General features: G+C 49.9%; 1 protein-coding gene across 1 annotated transcript in view; it reads left to right on the forward strand.

The window, feature by feature from the left end:
* The window catches only part of LMNTD2 (lamin tail domain containing 2), a 71959-nt gene that overhangs the window by 16548 nt on the left and 34855 nt on the right, over positions 1-20556 (forward strand). Inside the window, exons 3-6 of the mRNA XM_075928265.2 lie at positions 292-528; positions 9975-10163; positions 16320-16413; positions 17557-17733. Coding sequence (XP_075784380.2) covers positions 292-528; positions 9975-10163; positions 16320-16413; positions 17557-17733 — 697 coding nt within the window. The remainder of the gene's footprint in view (positions 1-291; positions 529-9974; positions 10164-16319; positions 16414-17556; positions 17734-20556) is intronic.

The raw sequence follows: 20556 nt of genomic DNA on the forward strand, positions 1-20556 counted from the left end.
CAGCTCTTACCATGTAGGAGGAGTTCTTGAACAAACGGACTCACAGACAGACAGATGCACGTTTCTAAAATATATGGTAAGAAGGAGGTTACTCATCGTGACTAAGCTCCATGATAGTCAACGGGTAGCAGGTGGGGCTAAAAACAATGTAAATCAGTGGAGGTGAGAGCTGGAGGATCATTTTCTGATGTTGGGAAGGTCCACGAGGAGAGGGAAAGAAGGAAGGGCATGATATTGGCTCGTTTGGGAAGAACAGACACTCTCTATACACAATTATTTCTCCTTTCCCAGGATGCTTTCAAAGAATTTACTTTTGGTTCCTGGAGATGATCCCCGAGCAATGGAAGAAACACAGAAAGAAGACAAGCTACCCATGCAGCTCTCTAGTAGTAGGAAGACTATCTGCACCCTGGCTCCTCCCACAGACAATGAGAGCAGCCTGCAGCCTGCCGGAGTGGGTGTGGGCCCAGGAGTAGATGGCACAAGCTGCACTAGGATTCTCTCTGTATCTCCTGAGCAACAACCCAAGTAGGTAACAATGTAGGTAACACTCTGAGTACGTAACACTCTGCTGCTAAGTTTTCGAGTGTGCCATCAGCACAGCACCCCCATTGCACATCAGTAGCATCCTCTGAGGAGCTGAACACTTGTTACCCTGTGTGGGAAGCAAGCATTACACCCGGGGACATCCTTAGGGTTTCTGGGGCCTTACGCAGTACTATTAAACTGGTGCCCCTATGCACAATGGCAGCTGGGGGCAGGGATGTTTTTTTTAGAGACGTGGTTTTTATTACCTTCAGCAATACACTAAAGAAATATTTTAAATTAAATGTTAAATGAAGGTCCAGTAGACTAACACAGTAAATTCAGCAACTGACAGTATCTGGGGTTGGGAAATGTCTGTTATATGGCTTCATTCCCACCTGAATGGCTCTTTCACAGGCTCTGCTAATAAGTCTGGCAGGCTTTTTCATTATTAAGTGAACTAGCTCCTCTTTGGAGGAAGAAGAGCCACAGAACAGGGATGGGAAGAGGCAGGTGGATGAATGTTAAGAACCAGTGGTGCCCCAAATTTTCGGGAGCCCTACGCAGCTGCATAGTCTGTGAATGGATAAAGACGGCCCTGATTATCCCTACTTTAGAGCAGCTAAATTGACACACAGAGAGGAGAAGGATGTACCCAAAACCACTCAAAAGTGACACAGAGAAGGGAATAGAATTCCAATTGTCTTAGGTCCCAATACCGTGTCCTAACACAGAAACATTGCTCTCCTCATGGCTCTTATTTCCTACCACCCACTCATTCTGTTTAACACGTGGATTACATTTTCCAAAATCGGGGAGTTACTAATCCAAGCACACAGCATGTAGGAAAAGCCCCTTTCTTACACAGCTAGTGGCAAGCTCCAGTTAGAATCCTCTGATGTGGGATGTAGGGTGCTGAAAATTGGGCCCAACAGATTGCTAAAATAAATCCTTGGTCATTGTTCACAAACTCTACCTTGTTGCCTTGTAGCAAGGTATGTAAATAAGAACCAATCTTGCACATTTACACAGTTTCATTTACACATTTATCTCCACTGTTAATCTGAAGGCGTGGTTTCTGGTGGATTCTGAAAAGCACGCAAGGTCGCTGGCATTTCCCTCCAGATACAGAATGTTAGCAAGTCATTGGCACCAGATAGAGTGGGAAACCATTTTCCTATCAGGGGTCACTGACCCCCTGAAAAATCAGCCCTGGGACACACACAGCCCTGGGAGTGGGGGGGAGGAGGTTCAGGGCTTCCCCTAGGCTCCAGCATGGTGCCAAAAAGGAGGAGCCCAGAATGTGGAAGGGGTCTCCAAGCCGGAGCAAGTGGTTGAGATGTGGGAGTGAGTGAGGGGGTTGCAGGCTATGGGTTGGGGCAAGGGATAGGAGAGGGCTCCAGGCTGGGCCAAGGGTTTGGAGAGCAGGAGTCAGCTCAGGGCATGGGGTTGGAATTAGGGATGTGAATGGTTAATCGGTTAACTGGGTGATGCTTACTGGTTATGGTTAACCAGTGGGGGATGGAGCAGCCTCCCACCCAACGAAGGCAGGGGGCTACTCCAGCCCAAAGAGGCCTGTTGCAGATGGGGGCATTCCAGCCCAGCTGGAGCAGCCCCTACCAGTGGTGAGCCTGGCTTGGCTGCTCCAGCCTGCCCACCCCTGTTTTAGGTGGTAAACTGGTTAAACATAACGTTTATGTTTGAGTATGGAAGGAGGCTCAGGGCTGGAACAGAAAATTGGAGTGTAGGAAGGGGTGCAAGGCGCTTACCTCAGCTTCCAGTCAGTGGTGCGGCTTGGCTAAGGCTTGCTCCTTGCTGGCCCTAACCCAGCACCACTCTGAGAAGCTGCTGGCATGTCCCTGCGGCCCCTGGGGTGTCGGGAACAAGTAGCTCCACAAGCTGTCCTTGCCTGTAGGCACCACCTCCGCAGGTCCCATTGGCTGCAGTTCCTGGCCAATGGGAGCTGCAGGGGCAGTCCTTGCGGACAAGGGCAGCATGTAGCGCTTCCCTGATTGCTGCAAGCTGGCACTCACAGCTCCAGTCCAAAGGGGGAACCATGGGCCAGATGAAATTAAGAAGGGGGCAGATACAGTCTGTAGACCAGAGTTTCCCCACCTATGGCATAAGAGTCCCCATAATGTGCATCAACCTTCTGTCAGAGAGAACACTAAACTCTGCCTGGCCTGTGTGAAAGTAATGAAACCTGGAAATCACATGGCTGCAGATGGTACCACATAAATACAAAGGCCCTTATAGCTCCCTGGGCCATACACCAACTCTAGCTGAGAGCAAGGGTGAGGTCTAGTGGCCACATCATTCCATTAATTAGCCAACAGGAGAGTCATTGAACAATACACGGTTAGACCTCAGAAGATGCTTCTGGTACCCCTTCCAAAAAATGGCTCAGAGAGCATGTGATCATATCGAGCACCCCTACCTGAAGAGCACTTGGTGCTAAAACTAAGAGAATACTACTTCTAAGAACTTACATTGTACTTCAAAACATTTCCAGCTTCTCCTCTCAGCACATTTGTATTCTCAGATACATGGAGCAAATCACTAAAGAAAACATAGTGACTCAATGGCAGAGGCAGGGCGAGGACTCAGAGGTACCTGGTTGTTTTTGGCCTATGGTTGAGCTGCTAAATCTCACTACTTCTTGGACCTAGTAGCACCAAGCTGGTCTTTCTAGTTTATAGATTTATAGTTTTAACTCCTAAAGGAGGCCCCTTTGCATAGAAACTGCGTCCAGGTATCTCCCACACAGGTGCAACCTGCCTCAAGCATATTTCTCCCAACCAGAACACAAGCCAAGTGGAGCTGATCTCCATATCACTGCAGGTTTGTACAGAAATCCTTATGCAACCAACAATGCCCCTGCCTCCCTCACTTTTCTTGAGGAATAACAAAGTAGGCAGGGATCTCAGTCACATTTCTGCACCTGTAGCTCCTGGAACTAAAACTGCTCCCACGGTTTTCTCACCCTCACCTTTATATTAGGCAAATGGACTCTGCTGCAACCTTCACTCTTAGATGTGATTTTCTGTTTGAGAGTCTTTAATGGGGCAGTTTTGTATCCTTGGACTGGCTCATCCTGGGGTGAGGCGGACAGCAACAGGCCCAAAGGGACGTCAGCTGATGACCATTAAATAGTTGAGGTCTAACCCAAAATATCATCAATAACAGTGAGTTTTGTAACCACTCGGGAAGTTAAAAATCAAATGCACAACTAACCGGCTATGCAGCAATGCTGCTAAAAAAGATGTTGGGGTTAGAGTGGATCACAGATTGCATCTGAGTCAGCAGAATGAAGCAGTTGTGCACAAGGCTAATATAATTCTGGGGTGTACTAACAAGAGTAGTTGATCTGGGAGATAACTCCCACTCTGCTTGGCACTGGTGAGAGCTCAGCTGGAGTCCTGTGTCCAGTTCTGGGCAACACCCTTCAGGAAACTGGACAAATTGGAGAGAGTCCAGAGAACAACTCCTCAAATGTTAAGAGGTTTAGAAAATCTGACCCAGGAGGAAAAGATAAAAATACTGGGCATGTTTAGTCCTGAGAAAAAAAAGGCTAGGAGGACCTAAGGGCTGTTAAGAAAGAGGACTGTGATCAATTGTTTTCCATTTCTGGAAAGGTAGGAGAAGCAGTAATTAGTTTCACCTGTAGCAAGGGAGATTTAGGTTAGATATTAGAAAAAACTACCCTTAGAGTTAATAATTAAGCTCTGGAATAGACTTCCATGGGAGATTGCGGAAATCCTGTCACTGGTGGTTTTTAAGAACAGGTTGGATGCCTGTCAGAGATGGTCTACAGTTATTTGGTCCTGCTTTGGCACATGCAACAGGACTAGATGATCTCTTGAGGTCCCTTCCAGGCCTGCATTTCTAAGGGCTTGTCTACACTACAGATTATATCAGTATAATTTATGTCACTTAGGAGTGTGAATGAGCCAGCCCACTAAGCAATGTAAGTGACAGCAACCTAAGGACCTGTGTGGGCAGTGCTATGTTGGTGAGAGAGCGTCTGGGGTGTATTAACAGGAAGCTCTTTTCCATCGGCATGTAGTGAATTCGCCAGAGGCTGCTGCACCATTGTAGCATTTCTTGTGTAGATTAGCCCTAGATTCTATGATGGGCAGGGTGAGTTAATGAGAGATTGTAGAGCTGTAGTATCCAACCAGTTCTGACTATAGTGACTACTGCTATAGCGAACTAGCCACACTCAACCAGCCAAATAGCCACACACACCCAGCAAAATAGCCACATGTAGCTAGTCGCTAGTGTGTTCGACACCATGGTTTTAGAAGATCCCGACACAAGAGCATGTGCCTTATGGTGACTGTGCTCCTCCCTGTGCCAAGAGACCAGCTCCCTGAATGTCTTTTGGGACACCGTCCACAATAAGGTGGTTTCCTGAAATGATCCACCACCTACTGTGGGGAGAGTAGCTCTTAATACTTGATTCATGGGATGGTCTCAGCATGAGTTTCTGAGAATGCAGCAATAGCAGCTGCATTCTAGGCCAGGGGCTCAGGGGTTACATGTGAGAAAGAGGCTGGATAAGAAAGGAATGTCTCGATTGTGTCAGCAACTGTGTTTGGACTGGGGTCGGCACTGATGGGGATGCTACAATTGAATGCCAAGGGCACAGGGCATTAGACCAGGGGTGGGCAAAAGGGCCTCTGAGAGCCAGATCCAGCCTGCCAAACGAGTTAATCCAGCCTACGGAGGCCCTGCCACCCCCCCTGCCTCCAGGCCAATCAAGGCCCAGGGGTAGGGGGAAGTGCATAAAGTCTCTTCCCGCCCTGCAAGGAGTGTGCAGTGCTTCAAAGTGCTGCACGCTCTTGGCAGGGTGGGAGGAGAGTTTGTGCTCTCCCCCACCCCCAAGCCCTGATTGGCCTCAGGACAGGGGGGAGTGCGCAAAGTCTCCTCTTGCTTAGAAGCACCTCACACTCTTGGCAGGATGGGGGCAGGGTGGGAGGATACTTCACGTGCTCCCCTTGCCGCCAGGCCAATCAGGGCTTGGGGGCAGGGGGAGAGTGTGAAGTCTCCTCCCACCCTGCAAAGGGTTCAGCACTTAGGGTATGTCTATACTACATGGCTCCGTCGATGGAGCCATGTAGATTTGTTTACTGGGCAAAGGGAAATGAAGCGGCGATTTAAATAATCGCCACTTCATTTAAATTTAAATGGCTCAGCGCACTAGTCTGGACTCTCCACGGTCAACATCAAAGCCCTTTGTCGACCGCCCCGGTAAACCTCATCCCACGAGGAATAACGGGGCGGTCGACAAAGGGCTTTGATGTTGACCACAGAGCGTCCAGACTAGCGCGCTGAGCCAACAAACAGCTGATCAGCTGTTTGTTGGCTCAGAGTGGCAGCCATTTAAATTTAAATGAAGCGGTGATTATTTAAATCGCCGCTTCATTTCTCTATGCCTATAACCCTAATCTACATGGCTCTGTCAATGGAGCCATGTAGTCTAGACACAGCCTTAAAGTCAACCACCAACTTCTGCTCATCTGGCAGTTGACTCGAAGCATGGCGCTCCCTTGTAGGGAGGGGGCAGGGAGTGAGAGACTTCATGTGCTCCTCCTCCCCAGGCCCTGATGGACCTGGGGGCAGCAGTGGAGAGCACTCAAAGTCTCTTCCCACTGCCAAGTACCTAGAAGGAACCTTATGGGGCAAAGACTTTTTGTGCACCCCCACCCTCAGACCAATCAGGGACTGTGAGTGAGGAAGCAAGGAAGAGTCCTGGCCCCGCCTTTTCTGGGGCAGCCCAGGGCCACTTCAAAAATTTCGGAAGTGGCCCCCCAGTCAAAAATTATTGCCCACCCCTGCTTTGGATGGTTTGACCTGCTTGTTTGCAGTCTCTAACAACAGGCCAAGAAAGTGACGTGCAGGGCCCAGGATACAGCACCCATCAATATCACTCCCCATGCTGTATACCTGTCATGGGATTGTTGCTAGGGCCTCAGCTGTCATCAATGACTCGGAAGGATGCTGATGCCAATGGGGAGAAAATACCCTTCACTATCTTTCTGTGGCCTCTTAGCAAGGGGAGTCACATTCCTTTGCTATTTCAGTCTTTTCCATGGCAACAGATGGATGTGACACTCATAAAACCACCCCGTTGCCGTATGGCGAGAGTGAGAGAGGGAGGGAGCTAGGAAGACAGATGGTGATTGAGGAAAAGCTCTGATTCTTAGGGGTCTAAGAGATAATAGGAATCCCTGATTGCTGGAGCCAAAAATCTGACCCAGAGCTGTGGGAGGGAGGGAAGGAAGAGGCGGGCAGCTCTGCTGAGCCCAGAATAGCAAACCAGCTGTTAACTTATCACTTGTAATTATTATAACATATGGGGAGTAAAGAATGGCTCTGAAGGGAAAAATAAATAGACAAATAAATAAGCAAGCAGGCAGGCAAACAAGCAAGCCAGGCGGCTGCAAAGCTGTCTCAGCGCGGTGGAGAGAGACAACCGGTACCTGCAAGTAGGGAGGTGACATTAGCATGGTGCCATGTTGTATATGGGCAATTCCAGCCTATTGGAAACGATCTGTGCAACAGGGAGAGGAAAATGAGGGAACCATGACAGAAGCCTGGGTGAATGGGGATGGGGCCTGAGCAATAGGGGATGCAGGCTGGGGCCTGAGCAATAGGCAATGGCTTGCAGGGACAAGACACTGCAGAGGCAGCTGGCCCACAGGCCTAGGCATTGGACAAGGGGCTGTGCACCAGATACAAGCTGTGACAAAGCGGGGGATGGTATTCGCTCTGTTTACTTTGTTGTGTTGCATGGGATTTCTACTGCCCTGTAGTAACCCCGTGTGTGTGCCTCAGTTTCCCTGGGTACTGCACCCATACCTAAACGGTGATGGGAATTTCAGTGTGATACTCTCCCGCATGTACACAATGGCCAATGCTTTCTGTTACCTGAGCCTGGGAGGGGGGTGTGAGCAGGTGACACCTTTTGCCCGGAAAGCTGGACAAAGGCTGGAGGCAGGGCTGGCTGCCGGAGGCAGGGCTGGCTGCCGGAGGCAGACAGGCTGCTGGGTGAGTGAGTGAGTCTTGCTGGCTTGGGGTACAGAAAGGGGAGTCAGGGCCCTTGGCTCTGGGTCCCTTTCTCCCCAAGGTGGTTGTACTGACTGCTCCTGGCTCCTCTGCGACAAGTCTGTGCTACGCTGTGCCCCCATCAACTAATAAACTTTCTGTTCTACCTGCTGGCTGAGAGTCACATCTGGCTGCAGATGTGGGTGCAGGGCCCGGTGACTCCTCACACCTCGGTGACATAAGCACCCAAAGAAGAGACTGTGCAGCATCACAGGGGCACAGAGGCTGTACAAGAGGTATCTGTGTAATAGTAGGCCCATCACTGGTTTACAGCGTCATTTGAACCCAGGGACTCTACCCCTTGAACTGAACGATGAATTCTCCTAGCCAAGAGCTCTTAAACTCTATGGATCAGCCACAGAGAGAGGACATATGACACACACAGAGCAGTTGGTTACGCGTGCATGTTAGGAGGAAACATGACAGCGGCACCAATGCCTGGACACCTCTACCGGAGGGGAAAGGACCCTGTGCACCACAGAGGCTGTGTCTAGACTACAAAGAAAAGTCGGAAAAAGATACTCAACTTGTGAACTGCAATTTGCGTATCTTTTTCCACTTTTCTCCCAAAAGAGGCTTTTCTGACAGTTGGCCCATCTACACAGGGCCAAATGTCGGAAAAAAGCCTCTTTCGGAACATCCCTTCTTCCTCATAAATCAAGGTTTACAGGGATGCCGAAAAAACGCCTCTGCTTTTCCAAAAAAATTTTCAGAAAAGCGGACGCGTTCCTTGGATGCGTCAGAGCTTTTCCAGGATACCTCCAGTATACTGGAAAAAACTCTGCAGTCTAGATGTACCAATACTGTGGGCGAGGTGATGCATGGGTCCTGCACGCCAGTGGGAAAGGGAGAAGAGTGGGACAAGTGGACATTTTCCTGTAGATTTTGAGGAAAGTGAGGGGCACCATGAAAAGAGAGTTTTCTTGTATAGCCTGCTCAGTGTGATTCTAGGAAAATACTCCAACAAGCAGGGAGTGAGGAGGAAAATCTACCCAGCACCTCCCCACATTTTGCATTTTCCTCTTGCTGTTTATTACTATTTATTTTCTGGGGCTGCCTTGCTAGCTTGCAGCAGCATCATATCCCCAGAGTTCCTGAGCCCATTTCTTTTCCAGCTGTCCGCCTAAAGCAGTACTAATGTGTCTCCAAAGGTTTGTCTCCTGGTAAACTGCAACAATTAATAGTCAGGAGGAGTGACGGGCAAATTTCAGGAAGGTTCCAGGCTGGGGTATGAGAGAGAGAGTCCCCACCCTGTGTTTATATAGCTGGCAGGACACTCAGATTCTATATAATATATACAATGTAGATATAATCTACATTTTTTTCATTTTAACAAACAAGTCTCTAACCTTCATAACTGCAAAGATACCTGTGCAAGTCCTGAGCACAGGTGATGTGGAGATGTCTGCATGAATCCACAGGCAGCCTGAAACAATGGCTCACTGTGTGAATTCCCTGGTCACCTATTAATCTAGTCGGAGTATCCATTGTACAACACAAAAGTGAATGTTTCAGCGTCCACAAAATGAACTATTTAATCACTGTTCATTTTACGGCTCAGAATGGGAGCGGGGGTTGTGGGGGGAGGGAATGGGAAGTTGCTTCAAGGCAAGAAAGGCGGAGAAAAGAGCAGAGGAACTTCAATAAACAGAAAGAGGAGGATGGGAAAGGAAGCAACACAAAGGACAGAAGTAGCAGTGGGAGCAGATTGTTTCATTCAGTGATGAATGGGATGATGAGACACTAAATCCATGATAAATAATCAGCAAGGGCTTAGTCACTACAGAGAGGCCATATCCTCTGCTTGATTGTTGTGCAAAGCGCCTACTTACTCCCGTGGGCATGAATACCACAATGCACCATGGGGAAGTATACAGTCCTGAATGTACACTTTGGCCCATGGACTATAATGAAACATAGCATCCTGCCCTCTCACTCTTCATACAGAGATTTCATTCAGATGCTGATAAGGCATCAGATAAAGGATAAGGGAACTTGAATTCTATTTGCTGCTCTGCCACTGACATACTGTGTGACCTTGGACTTATCACTTCACCACTCCATGCCTCTGTTTCATCCTCTCTAAAATTGGGTGAGAAAGTTTACCCATCCCAGCCTTCATTCAGTTCATCTATGCATAAAAAGTATCCTGGTCAACCTTTTCAAAACCTGATGACTAAAACCAGATGCCTAAATCTTTAATGAGGCAGTTGAGTAAGTAAGTGGCCCATACTCTAGAGATGCACAGAACATTTGAACCTCCCTGTGACCTGAGCATGGGTCTGGTTTGCTACTATTTTAATGAGTCGCTCTCTTTTGGCTGACTGGTTCCATTGCAGAGCCCCTCCCACGCCGCCAAAGGTCCTCCAGAAGGATGACATCCAAGTCCTGCGCTTGCTGCTGCATCAGAGGGACCTAGAAATCCAGGGGCTGAAACGCGCTGCCCAAAAGGAGCCATCTGCTCGGCTCTCCTTCATTTTACAGGAGCTAGTGAGCAAGAGGCAGAGAGCGAGTGCAACGTGCATGAGGTGAGCAGCAAAAAACAAAGGGCTGAAGTCAGAAACTCTTGGAAACGTGACAAAGTCCCACTGAGTGACAGCCCAAATTGGCAGAAGGAGAGGAATTTGCCTGGGAATCACCCTTCTGTAGCATCATAAAAATGACAGTAAAATAACATTATTAAACTTCAAAGTCCAGCACCCAAAGTTAGGAAATGCCAGAATCAGGGTTTCCAGTGCATCCTTGACTGGGTTCCTTGTGTGTGCATGCATGATACGACATGATTTTAGTTAGCCGCAGGTCCACTTATCATGGGGGTGGCCAAGTTTCCTGCAATCCCATAAAGTTTGTTTACAGCCACCAGTCTTGGATCTCAGTGTTCTGTGCCGTTGTTTAGCTCTAATTTACCAACTAAATGTCTTCTAAGAGCCCAGTAAGCAGTGGGACTGTTGGTAATGCTGCTAGACAATATTGACCTCCCATGGTTCAGCAACAATCTGGTCCCAAGGGCACTGGACTAGGGAGGTTCAACCTGTACTACAGACAGTCCCCGGGTTACATACAAGATAGGGACTGTAGGTTTGTTCTTAAGTTGAATTTGTATGTAAGTCGGAACTGGTACATATTGTAGGGGAAACTCTAGCCAAACATTTCTCCAGAGCTCAGTTTTATTCTCCCACACCTCACTTCCCTCAGTCCTTTATTCTCAAGCTGCGGTGTCTGCTGAGAAAAGCCGCTCCGCGTCTCCCTGGTCTGCTGGGGGGGGGGGGGGCGCTAGCTTCACGTCTCCCTGGTCTGCTGGGGGAAAGCAGCTAGTGTGGGGTTGCCTCACCCTGTTTGTAAGTAGGGATCTGATGTAAGTCGGATCCATGTAACCCGGGGACTACCTGTATTTTAAATGCATGATCACAGATGACTTGTTCCCCAGGATGCCTGTTTCAACATTTACTGCTATTATTTTAAACTAATCTCATGGGATGACTTTCAGTAGTCATGGGTGGGTTGAGGCTCAGGTTCTAGGCATGGTCTCTAGAATCAGGGAGCGGATTGTAGGGTAGCAAGGGTGTAAGGAACTTGAGTAATGGAGAGGACTGCTACAAATTGCAGAGGGCTGGGAGAAAGCAGAAATGAGGGAAGGGGGTCAAAGAGCAGCAAAGGGGAAAATTCAAGGGAGCAAATTTTGGGGGAAGGAGGGAGAACAGAATTTATGTAGATGCACATTCATCAACTATTTGTCAAATTTGGTCACTGGCTTATTTATATGGCACTTCCAGATTTCAGTCTCTATGCCTGGACTAGGTACTTCAGTTTCTGCAGCCCAGAAAAAGAATAAATAGTTACTCTACTGTCGACAGAGAATCTCTTCCAGGGAGGGTGAGAAAGCTTAGCCCAGCTCCGCTTGGCTTCCCAAGTACAGCAGCTGTCTTTGGATGACGAGCCATGGCAACGTGCAGACACATTCACCCATGCACTGATTTTCAGAGGTGTTGAGCACCCACAGCTCCCTTTGAAGCCAAGCGGAGCCAGAGATGCTCTTGGCCGCTCTGAAAAATGAGACTCTTGAAGCAAGTCCAGCTGCCAGATGGTGGATGCTGAACTTTGCAAACTGGCATTAACATGCATCATGGTGTCAGTTTGCTTTGACCCGATCTTGCTTCATTAAAGTCAATGGAAGCAGGAGCAAGGGAGTGGGGCCAGATTTCCAGGACCTCAGTACTCGCAATTGGGGTCCAATTTCCAAAAGAGCTCAGCACCCGGCATCTCCTATTGCTTGCCCACAGTGCTGAGCACTTTTGACAATCTGGTCCTGATTCTGGGGGCTGAGCACTTTTGAAAGTCTGGCTTTTAACTAGGGGAAGTAAAATTCTGGTTAATCAGTTAACTGATTAAATCTTAGGTTTAACCAGTTAACTGATGAAGTAGGATTCTGCTCCCGTGCTCAAACATCCACCCCCCTGCCACTGCCACTGCCAGCTTCCCCTTCCCCGCATTTGGGGCTGCCAGCTGCTGCTGTTTCCTCCCCCATGCGGGGAGGTTAGCAGCAGGAACCTGCAGCTCCAAGTGCGGGGAGGGGGGGGGATAGGGGAAGCTTCTGCTCCCAGATCCCTTCCCCCCAAGCTTAGGGCTGCAACTGCCAGCTCCCATGCAGCTGGAGTAGTCCTCTGTCCATGGCAGGCCTTGGGTAAGGGACTGTTCCCAGGTATCAGTTAACCAGTTACCCATTCACATCCCTACCTTTAACATCCAAGAATTTAACTAAAAACCGTCTTCCAGGGGGAGGTAGATCCCCCCATAGATCAAAGTGATAGACAGTAATGTGACTGCGCACAGCACCAGTGTGACAGCCCAAAACAAAACTAGAGCAAAAAGCAAAGACTCTTTGCTCAAACAGACACCATCTCTAGGGGGAAACAGCCAGGCACCTGTGAGATTTCTTTGCAAGACAAACTCACCATGGAACTTTGATTTTGGTGCAGCCTGTGATGGGAAGATGAAAGATTTTGGGGAAGCTCACTGAAAAGACGATCCCAGTCATGCTGGCAGCAGTGATTTAAAAGCCTGCTCTTTGGCACAAAGTTCATGCCACTGGGAAATCCGGTGAGCTCAGGGCACGGGAGGGAGCCTTCTACATCACGGCTCTGCCTATGAATCACAGTGCAAACAAGGCTATGAGGCAGCGGAAACATCAACAGCCATTCAAGCTCTGTGATCCAGAACATGAATAAATTGTATGTGGCAGAGAACAGCCACCATGCCAATTAAAAAAAAGCAAAACAAAACAACAAAAAACAAAGCTCCCTCCCTGTATCTTAGGAACCCGTATGGATACATTACTACGACATAGCTAGATGGGCCAGATTCTCAGCTGGAGTAAATCATCCTAACTCCACTGAAATCAAGGAAGCTATGACAATTTATTCTGGCCCTATAGATCCTAAATCACTTAGGGCTCCAAAGAAGGGCCTGTGGGATCATTCTGGTCAGACCAGGGGAGCAATGACCATACTGTGCTTGGAACTGTGGGGGGCAATTTTTTCGGGGGGGTGCCCCCCATAGATTGTGGGCTGAGGGCTGCTCCAGCCCCATGGAGGCTGGGAGCCAAGACAAGTGAGGAGCAGTGCTCATACTAGTCACTGCTGCCCTTAGCTCACTGCTCATCCCAGAAACGAACTTGCATGAGTGTCCAGGACTGTGCTCGACAGCACAGCTGCCTGACTCTGTGTTATAAAATGGCCGCCGGCCTAGGGCACACGCGTTCCTGCTTGCATGAAGTGCTGCCAACAAGTGATGGTTGCGGGCCTAGTTCTCATGCTCTAGAGCTGCTTTTTAGCTGGAGCCCCATCACAGGGGCTCAGGTCCTGCAGCAATGACCTGGGTGCAACCACCCTGACAGAAAAATTCCCTCAGCTTCCTTGCGAAAGCCCCTTAGCCCCCAGTCTCCCCCTGCCTTGCACTGTGTGCCATCTTGGACACCTGCCCTGAGGGGGCGCGCAGTGTTCCTCACCCGTGGGATTTGCTCATGGTGTTAGAGCCACTTTGCACCAACGCTGCATACATGTAAATGAGGGGCAAGTTGAACTGAGCCTCTGGTGCCTGCAAAAGAAATTGGAGCGAGGGAGAGACGTGCAGCCTTTCTGCAGCTGTGTGCTGGGCTATTACCATGCTTGCTAAGCCGTGAACTACCTGCCAGTTTTTAGGACCCAGTGGGAGACAAGACCCTGCAAACAGCTTCCCTCTCTGAAGCCTATTTGGTGAGCTCTTGGTGCATTCCAGCTGGGCCCCTGGAATTGGCAAAGTCTGAGTGGGCCCTGACTGGGCTCCTGCCAGCTGAACTAAATTCGATGGCCTTGCACTCCCCTTTTCATTCTTGGATCCCAGCTGGCTGCGACGGGCCAGGACAGAAACACCCCTGGTGAATCACCCGCGCGCGGCACCCAGAGTCAAGAGCCAGCACACATCCTGCCTGGGAGTGCTGCTCCCGTCTGACAGGCAAGCTGTCTGGCCAGTCACGACATCCGCACTTCAGAGGTGATGGCAAGAAGACACAAGTCAGAACTAGCACAGGGTGGAAGCCTTATGGGGCTCCCAGCCTTCCCTAAGGAGACGGTCTCAGGTTTCATCTCCTGTTAACCTGGCAAGCTTCCTGTTTCCTGCTCCAAGAGCTCGCAGGCAGCCCTTCCACCTCAGCAGCGTGGGCCACCAGCCACAGGGTCTGTATCCAGGGCATGTCAATATAGTAAGAGCCTATTACTTCACTGCTAATCATGAGCCCTGATCTGGCCCCATTTGAGTGCATGTGTTGATGCTTCTGTTAATTGTATGCTCCTTACTTGCATAATGCTGCTTGGAGTCCAGGTCCTGCTGTGCTCAGAATAGGGGAAGATAAAAGAGCCAGTCAGAATGCATAGCCCCTCCGTGGTCATTCATCTCTCTGTTTGAGAGGGCACCTGGATTGAACGTGGGGGTAAGGCCCCACCCCCACCCGGATCTGCAATTAAATGCTCTCCTCTTGAGGTGGTTCTTCAGCTCTCCAGATTACTGCACCTCTATCAGGAGGCTGATTTGTCTTGTGTCCCCCAAGTTTTACCTCACTGGAAAAACCGCTTGTTTACATTAGACATAAAAATACAGACGTGTCACAGCACGAGTACTGAGAAATGGCTTACTTTCTTATTTTGTCTGTATGAAATTTTAGTCCATACTGACTAGTGTTTTTATGCAGCCTGTTGTAAAACTGGGCAAATAAGTTAATGTTCCTCCCTGCCCCCTCAGAAGGCCTCTGCGTATCCCAGCGCATATGTTCCCTAGGTAAGAACCACTGTGTGATCTCACTCATCCTCCAGCTGCAATGCAACATTTTAAATGGGAAAAAGTTGAAAAAAATTGGTCTCCGAGTTCCCCTAAAATAATAAAAAGCAGCTGACTTAACACTCCTCCCAAATCCAGCATAGCAATAATCAGATACTGACAATCAGCCTCAGTGCACAAGTTGCCTCAGGTATGTAACTTCAGAAGATTCTCCCCCTCACTTTCTTGATGGCATTTAAACCGGCTTGGCATAACTTGATTACAGGCAGTCCCCGAGTTACGCGGATCCGACTTATGTCGGATCCGCAGTTACGAATGGGGCCCTCCCTCTCCCTGGTCTCCAGCAGACCAGGGAGAGGAAGCAAAGCGGCGGAACACGCGGGCAACGGACAGCCCAGATGCGTCTGGGCTGTCAGCTGCCCGCATGCTCCGCGGCTTTGCTCTGCTTTGCTCCCCGTCCCCCTGGTCTGCAGCGGCTGAATCTGGACGCCAGTCCCGACTTACATACAGATTCAACATACAGATTCAACTTAAGAACAAACCTACAGTCCCTATCTTGTATGTAACCCGGGGACTGCCTGTAGTGTGTCATAAAACTAGTTGCAGGGGGAGAAGGGATCGGTCCCCAGTGGTTCTACCCCCATCAGGAAAAGTTAATCTACCATTTGTGCAAATGGCTTTAGGGCCAGGAGTGGAAGAGGATGAGGGAGCTGGAAGAGGTTCAGGAACAGGGGCGGCCCGTGATTATAGGCCGACTCGGCCGTCGCCTGATGATAATGTCACTCCATTGACAGCCATGCAGGTGGGGGCGCTGATTGCGCATTCTGCCTGGGGTGCCAGCTGCCGCAGCCTGCCTCGGACCACCCCTACTCAGGAATATAGTGAACATAGTTACACTGGTGATACACAGATGGGAGAACTAAGCATCTTGATGAGCAACTTGATGCTTTCCAAAGGGAGTCGCTATCCAGTCTTGTGTAGAGGATGGAAGAGCAGTGTAGGTAGAAACTGAAAAGGAGACAATGGTGGTAATTTTTGCAATCTCATTTCACTCATCCTCTGGCAAGCAGAAATACACACATAAGGAAATTAGGGTTAGTCAGTTCTGAGCCTCTAGGCATTTATAAGGTACCAAGCACTGTGGTGGTCTCTAAAATGCCCAAACCATGTCTATTGTTAGAGCCCTGCGTGGTTGCAAAATTGGTATCCACTCCCGCATCTGCAAAATGACCCGCAGCTATCTGTCTCCACATCCATGGAGGCGGATACTTGCAGATATAAAATGGATAACCATGGATTTGCAGGGCTATAGCCATTGTATAGAGCTCTCTCTGCAGATGGTTTGGAATTGGAGAGAAGTGTAATGATTTCTATAGGTCCGAAACCAAAAGAGACCAGCAAGAGCATCTTCAAAAGGAAATAGACAGACTGAGCTCTGAACGGGAGGAGGAAAAGGAGCTCCATATGAAGGTATGTCCCTGAAATCCAGCAAAAGGGAAAGGTCCCCAGCCCTATATTCCACCCAGAGCAGGAACTTCTACCCTGCTATTTTTAGCCCTGCACTCCAAGCCCTGCGAGGCCAGTCAGTTGACCCAGGTGAGCTCTCAGACTCGGTGCCACAGGCTTTTCTTTGCAGTGTAGACATGCCCTGACAGACCAAGCTCACCAAGGCCTAGGTACTGCACAAGCAATCGGGGCAGTGAAAGAGCTGGATTAACAAAACAGAATCACAGGGCTAAGGTGATGCCCACACTAGCAACGCTACAATGGCACAACTGTAGCACAGCAACTGTGCTGGTGCTGTTGTAGTGCAAACACTTACTACACTTACTGCTGCCGCTCCACCAGGCCTCACCCCAGTAATCCCTGAAGCCGTGTTCCTCAGGGGACAGGGTGATACGGGGGTGGGGGAGAAGGCGGGGCTGTGGTAGGAAAGGGCAGGGCTTGGAGGACAGGTTTGGACACACACACACACACACCCCGGCTGCCAGGGCTCCTGGGACAGATTGCAAATATGATCTGGCCATAATGTGGGCTGCAGGCCCTGAGCTTGAGACCTCTGGGTTAAAGATTCAGTCTCCTGTGAGCTACATCAGGAACACTGTTAGTATTAAGAGAGCCTAGGAGCGCACTGATGCAGTCCAAGACACTAATCAACACCCACCTATCTATAAGGCTACCTCGAAACCCCATGGAGCACAGAGATCATGTCTTTTGGGACTGACCTTTCATTGGCCAAACCACTTTCTATCTTCTTTCCACTTCTGGGTGAGCTGCAGCGTACTGCTCACAGGACAGGACAGGACAGTGTGTTTGTAGCAGGGGCTGGGACTTTTGAGGAAGTGGGCTAACCCTCTGCAAACAGCCCAACTAGAGGGTAGGGGCAGTGTGTCAGTACAGGCCTGAGTCCAATGCGACTGCCGCCATCCAGGCTCAATCCAATTGCTGGGAAAGAGCACAAATATCCATTGGGAGGTAGTGACGTGTCCCAAGATAAAAATGAAAGTCACACAGCAGCCTAGGTGCTGGAAGCAGGGGTTCTGGGGGACTAGCCACAGGATATGTGGCTCCAAGAAATTGGTTTCAGCATTTACAATTTTCCTTTTTTAAAAGGAGATGGAGATCTTGAAGGAGAGACTCTGCAAATCGGAGCTCTTGGTGCAGCAACTGTACAAAGAGGTTGAGCGACTGGAGAAGTCACTACTTGGGAGTCCTACCCAAGGCATCGCAGAGCTACAGGAAGTAAAGGTCATTGTGAAGAATGAAATCACAAAACCGGAGAGTTTCGAGGTAGGAACTAAATCTTTAGAGAGTTCAGAGCAAGAAGGTGAGAACAAAGAAGAAGAATAAAAGAGATGTAGCCGTGTTAGTCTAGTCTAGCTGAAACAAAAAACAGGACTATGTAGCACTTTAAAGAGTCTTTGAAGTGCTACATAGTCCTGTTTTTTATTTCAGAACAAAGAAGCTGAGGGAGAAAGCAGGGAGAGGGCACCTGAGAGCAGGAGCGGCTCGAGGAGAGCTGCCGGCAACTGGTGCCCTAGGCGGAATGCGCGATCGGCACCCCTGCCTCCTTATCCCTCAATGGCATAATGTTATCATTGGGCGCCACGTTAAACATGGCGCCCTAGGCAACTGCCGAGATTGCCAACATCCACGGGCCGCCCCTGCCTGAGAGGCATGAGGGGTCGGAGATGAAGGCTGCACAATATCCAAGCATCAGGAGTAGAATGAGATTAAATTGCCCGATCAACAGACAAATCCACTGGCCCATGATTTAATAGCCCAACCAGCAGGGAGAGAATGATATTGGCAGTGTTAAGGCATCCTCTCAAAATAAATAGACACATCTCCCCAGAGACAGAAACCCCACCCACTCTGTAAAGGTCTGGCCTCTATCCTCCAAGTTCTCCCCTCTTTTCCCCAAGCTGTCCCCATCCACACACACCCTGATTCTACACTTCACCCCAACCCCAGCTCTGATCTCCAGCCTTGCTCCCCTGTAAACTCTGTATTACCTTTCAGGGTCTGGCGCACATGGCCCTCTTTGCTAGGATCTGGGCTACTCATCCCTCCTCCTGGATGGAGCCTTACAGACTGGGAGAGATGGCCTGGGAATTGCACAGGCTTGAGGCTCCCTTTACAGCAGCCTAAAGGTGACCCCTGCCACTTCCATTCCTGACAGTCTCAGGGCCATGGTGCATGAAGAGGGGTGACCGTGGTGCAGAAAGTGAAGGCAAAGAAATAGCAGGTGTTGCTCTTGTCGCCTCAAAGCTGGCGCAAGCCATTCACTGCAGGCAGCGCTGCCTCTGCGGCACTCTCTGGGCACTCTTGCTCCTCAGAGAACCCCTCTGCCCTTGCTGGGGGTGTCCCACTGTGGCGTAGTGGGGGTCTGTCTGCTCTGTAACCTGGTGTCCCCCTACGTTGTGGTGTGAGATTCCCACTGACTCACCCAAATGTGTATTAACCCAGACACCTAGGTTCAGCCTGAGGAGATAACAGGGGATTCCCAGGGGGGGAGACCAACACCAGGTTTCAGGGGAAGGGTCAGTTGCTGGCTGGGAAACATGAAGGAAGCAGCCTTAGCTGAGGGCTGAGGGTCTAGTGATGACAATGGACCCTCTAATCCAAGAGGTCTGAGGCATCCTGGCCCTGACTCCTGAAACCACATCACGTCTATGCTGTGCTGTATCCTGGAGGAGCAATAAACCCTTTCTACACCACTGGTTGGTGGAGTCTCATCTTGCTGCAGACGGGGTACAGGATCGGGGGTACTCGATGTGCCACCACACCCACATGCAGACAGGCAGGCCAGGGATCTCAGTCCATGTCCCTCCCATGCCAGATGTTTCATGGTTCCATCTGATCACATGACCTGATAGACTTGTCTACCTGGGAACCCAGCCATCTGTCTGTAGAATAGCAACAAAAACTGCGCTGCTGCTTTTCCACCCCGCAAATAGCACCAGCACTCCCAGAGCCTCCACGGCTCCCTGGGCTGCCTCGCACGCCCTCCCATGCCATCGTCCATGCCAGTGCTCCCCTCTCTCCTGACATGCCACTGCTTCCCCACACTGGCAAGGCGCTGAAGGGGGAGAGAAGTGGCCAGAACTGAAGTCCGGCTGAAACAACAGTCGCTGTCAGTTCTCCCTGTGCTTTCTGTCCTCTGCACGGCGAGCCCTGGGGGCAAGGAACTGCAATGAGTGGGCGCGCTGCACCAGGCCAGTGCTACACAAGTGCCACCTGGCATGGAGCCTTAGCTGGCGACACTCCTTTCCCTCAGCGCATTCAGGCCCTGAGTCAGTAAGGTACATAAACAGCACGCCCCACTGCAAGCTTTGGTTTCAGTGGGATGCTCCATGTGCTTGAAGGTGGGCCCATGCTTAGTAGGTTGCTGAGTCTGGACAGGGGGAAGGTAAGCAGGAAAGAGCCAGCAGACTCATCCATGGCATGCTCGGTGTCGACAGCTCAGAGCTCAGGTGGCAGAGACATCTGCTCTTTGAAGGTGGCTGGCCTGAAGTGGGGGGCAGATTTGAGAAGACCCCTCGATCTACCCGCATAGCCCATTCCTGCCTCCCTGGGGACGCTGCACAGCGACCAGCTGGGAAAGCCTCCCTGGGAAAAGGGAAACGCTCTACATCCCAAATGCGCAACGTCCAACCCAAACCTTCCCTGCTGCAGTTTAAGCCCATTGCTTCTTGTTCTGTCCTCAGAGGCCAAGATGAACAAGTTTTTTCTCTCCTCCTTATGACACCCTTTTAGATACTTGAAAACTGCTATCATGTCCCCTCTCAATCATCTCTTTTCTAAACTAAACAAACCCAATTCTTTCAGCCTTCCTTCATAGGTCATGTTCTCTAGACCTTTAATCATTCTTGTTGCTCTTCTCTGGACCGTCTCCAATTTCTCCACATCTTTCTTGAAATGCGGTGTCCAGAACTGAACACAATACTCCAGCTGAGGCCTAACCAGTGCAGAGTAGAGCAGAAGAATGACTTCTCGTGTCTTGCTCAAAACATACCTGTTAATGCATCCCAGAATCATGTTTGCTTTTTTTGCAACAGCATCACACTGTTGACTCATATTTAGCTTGTGGTCCACTATAACTCCTAGATC

Source organism: Pelodiscus sinensis, chromosome 5 (genome assembly GCF_052426305.1).
Source record: "Pelodiscus sinensis isolate ZL-2025 chromosome 5, ASM5242630v1, whole genome shotgun sequence".
NCBI classification, from domain to species: domain Eukaryota; kingdom Metazoa; phylum Chordata; order Testudines; family Trionychidae; genus Pelodiscus; species Pelodiscus sinensis.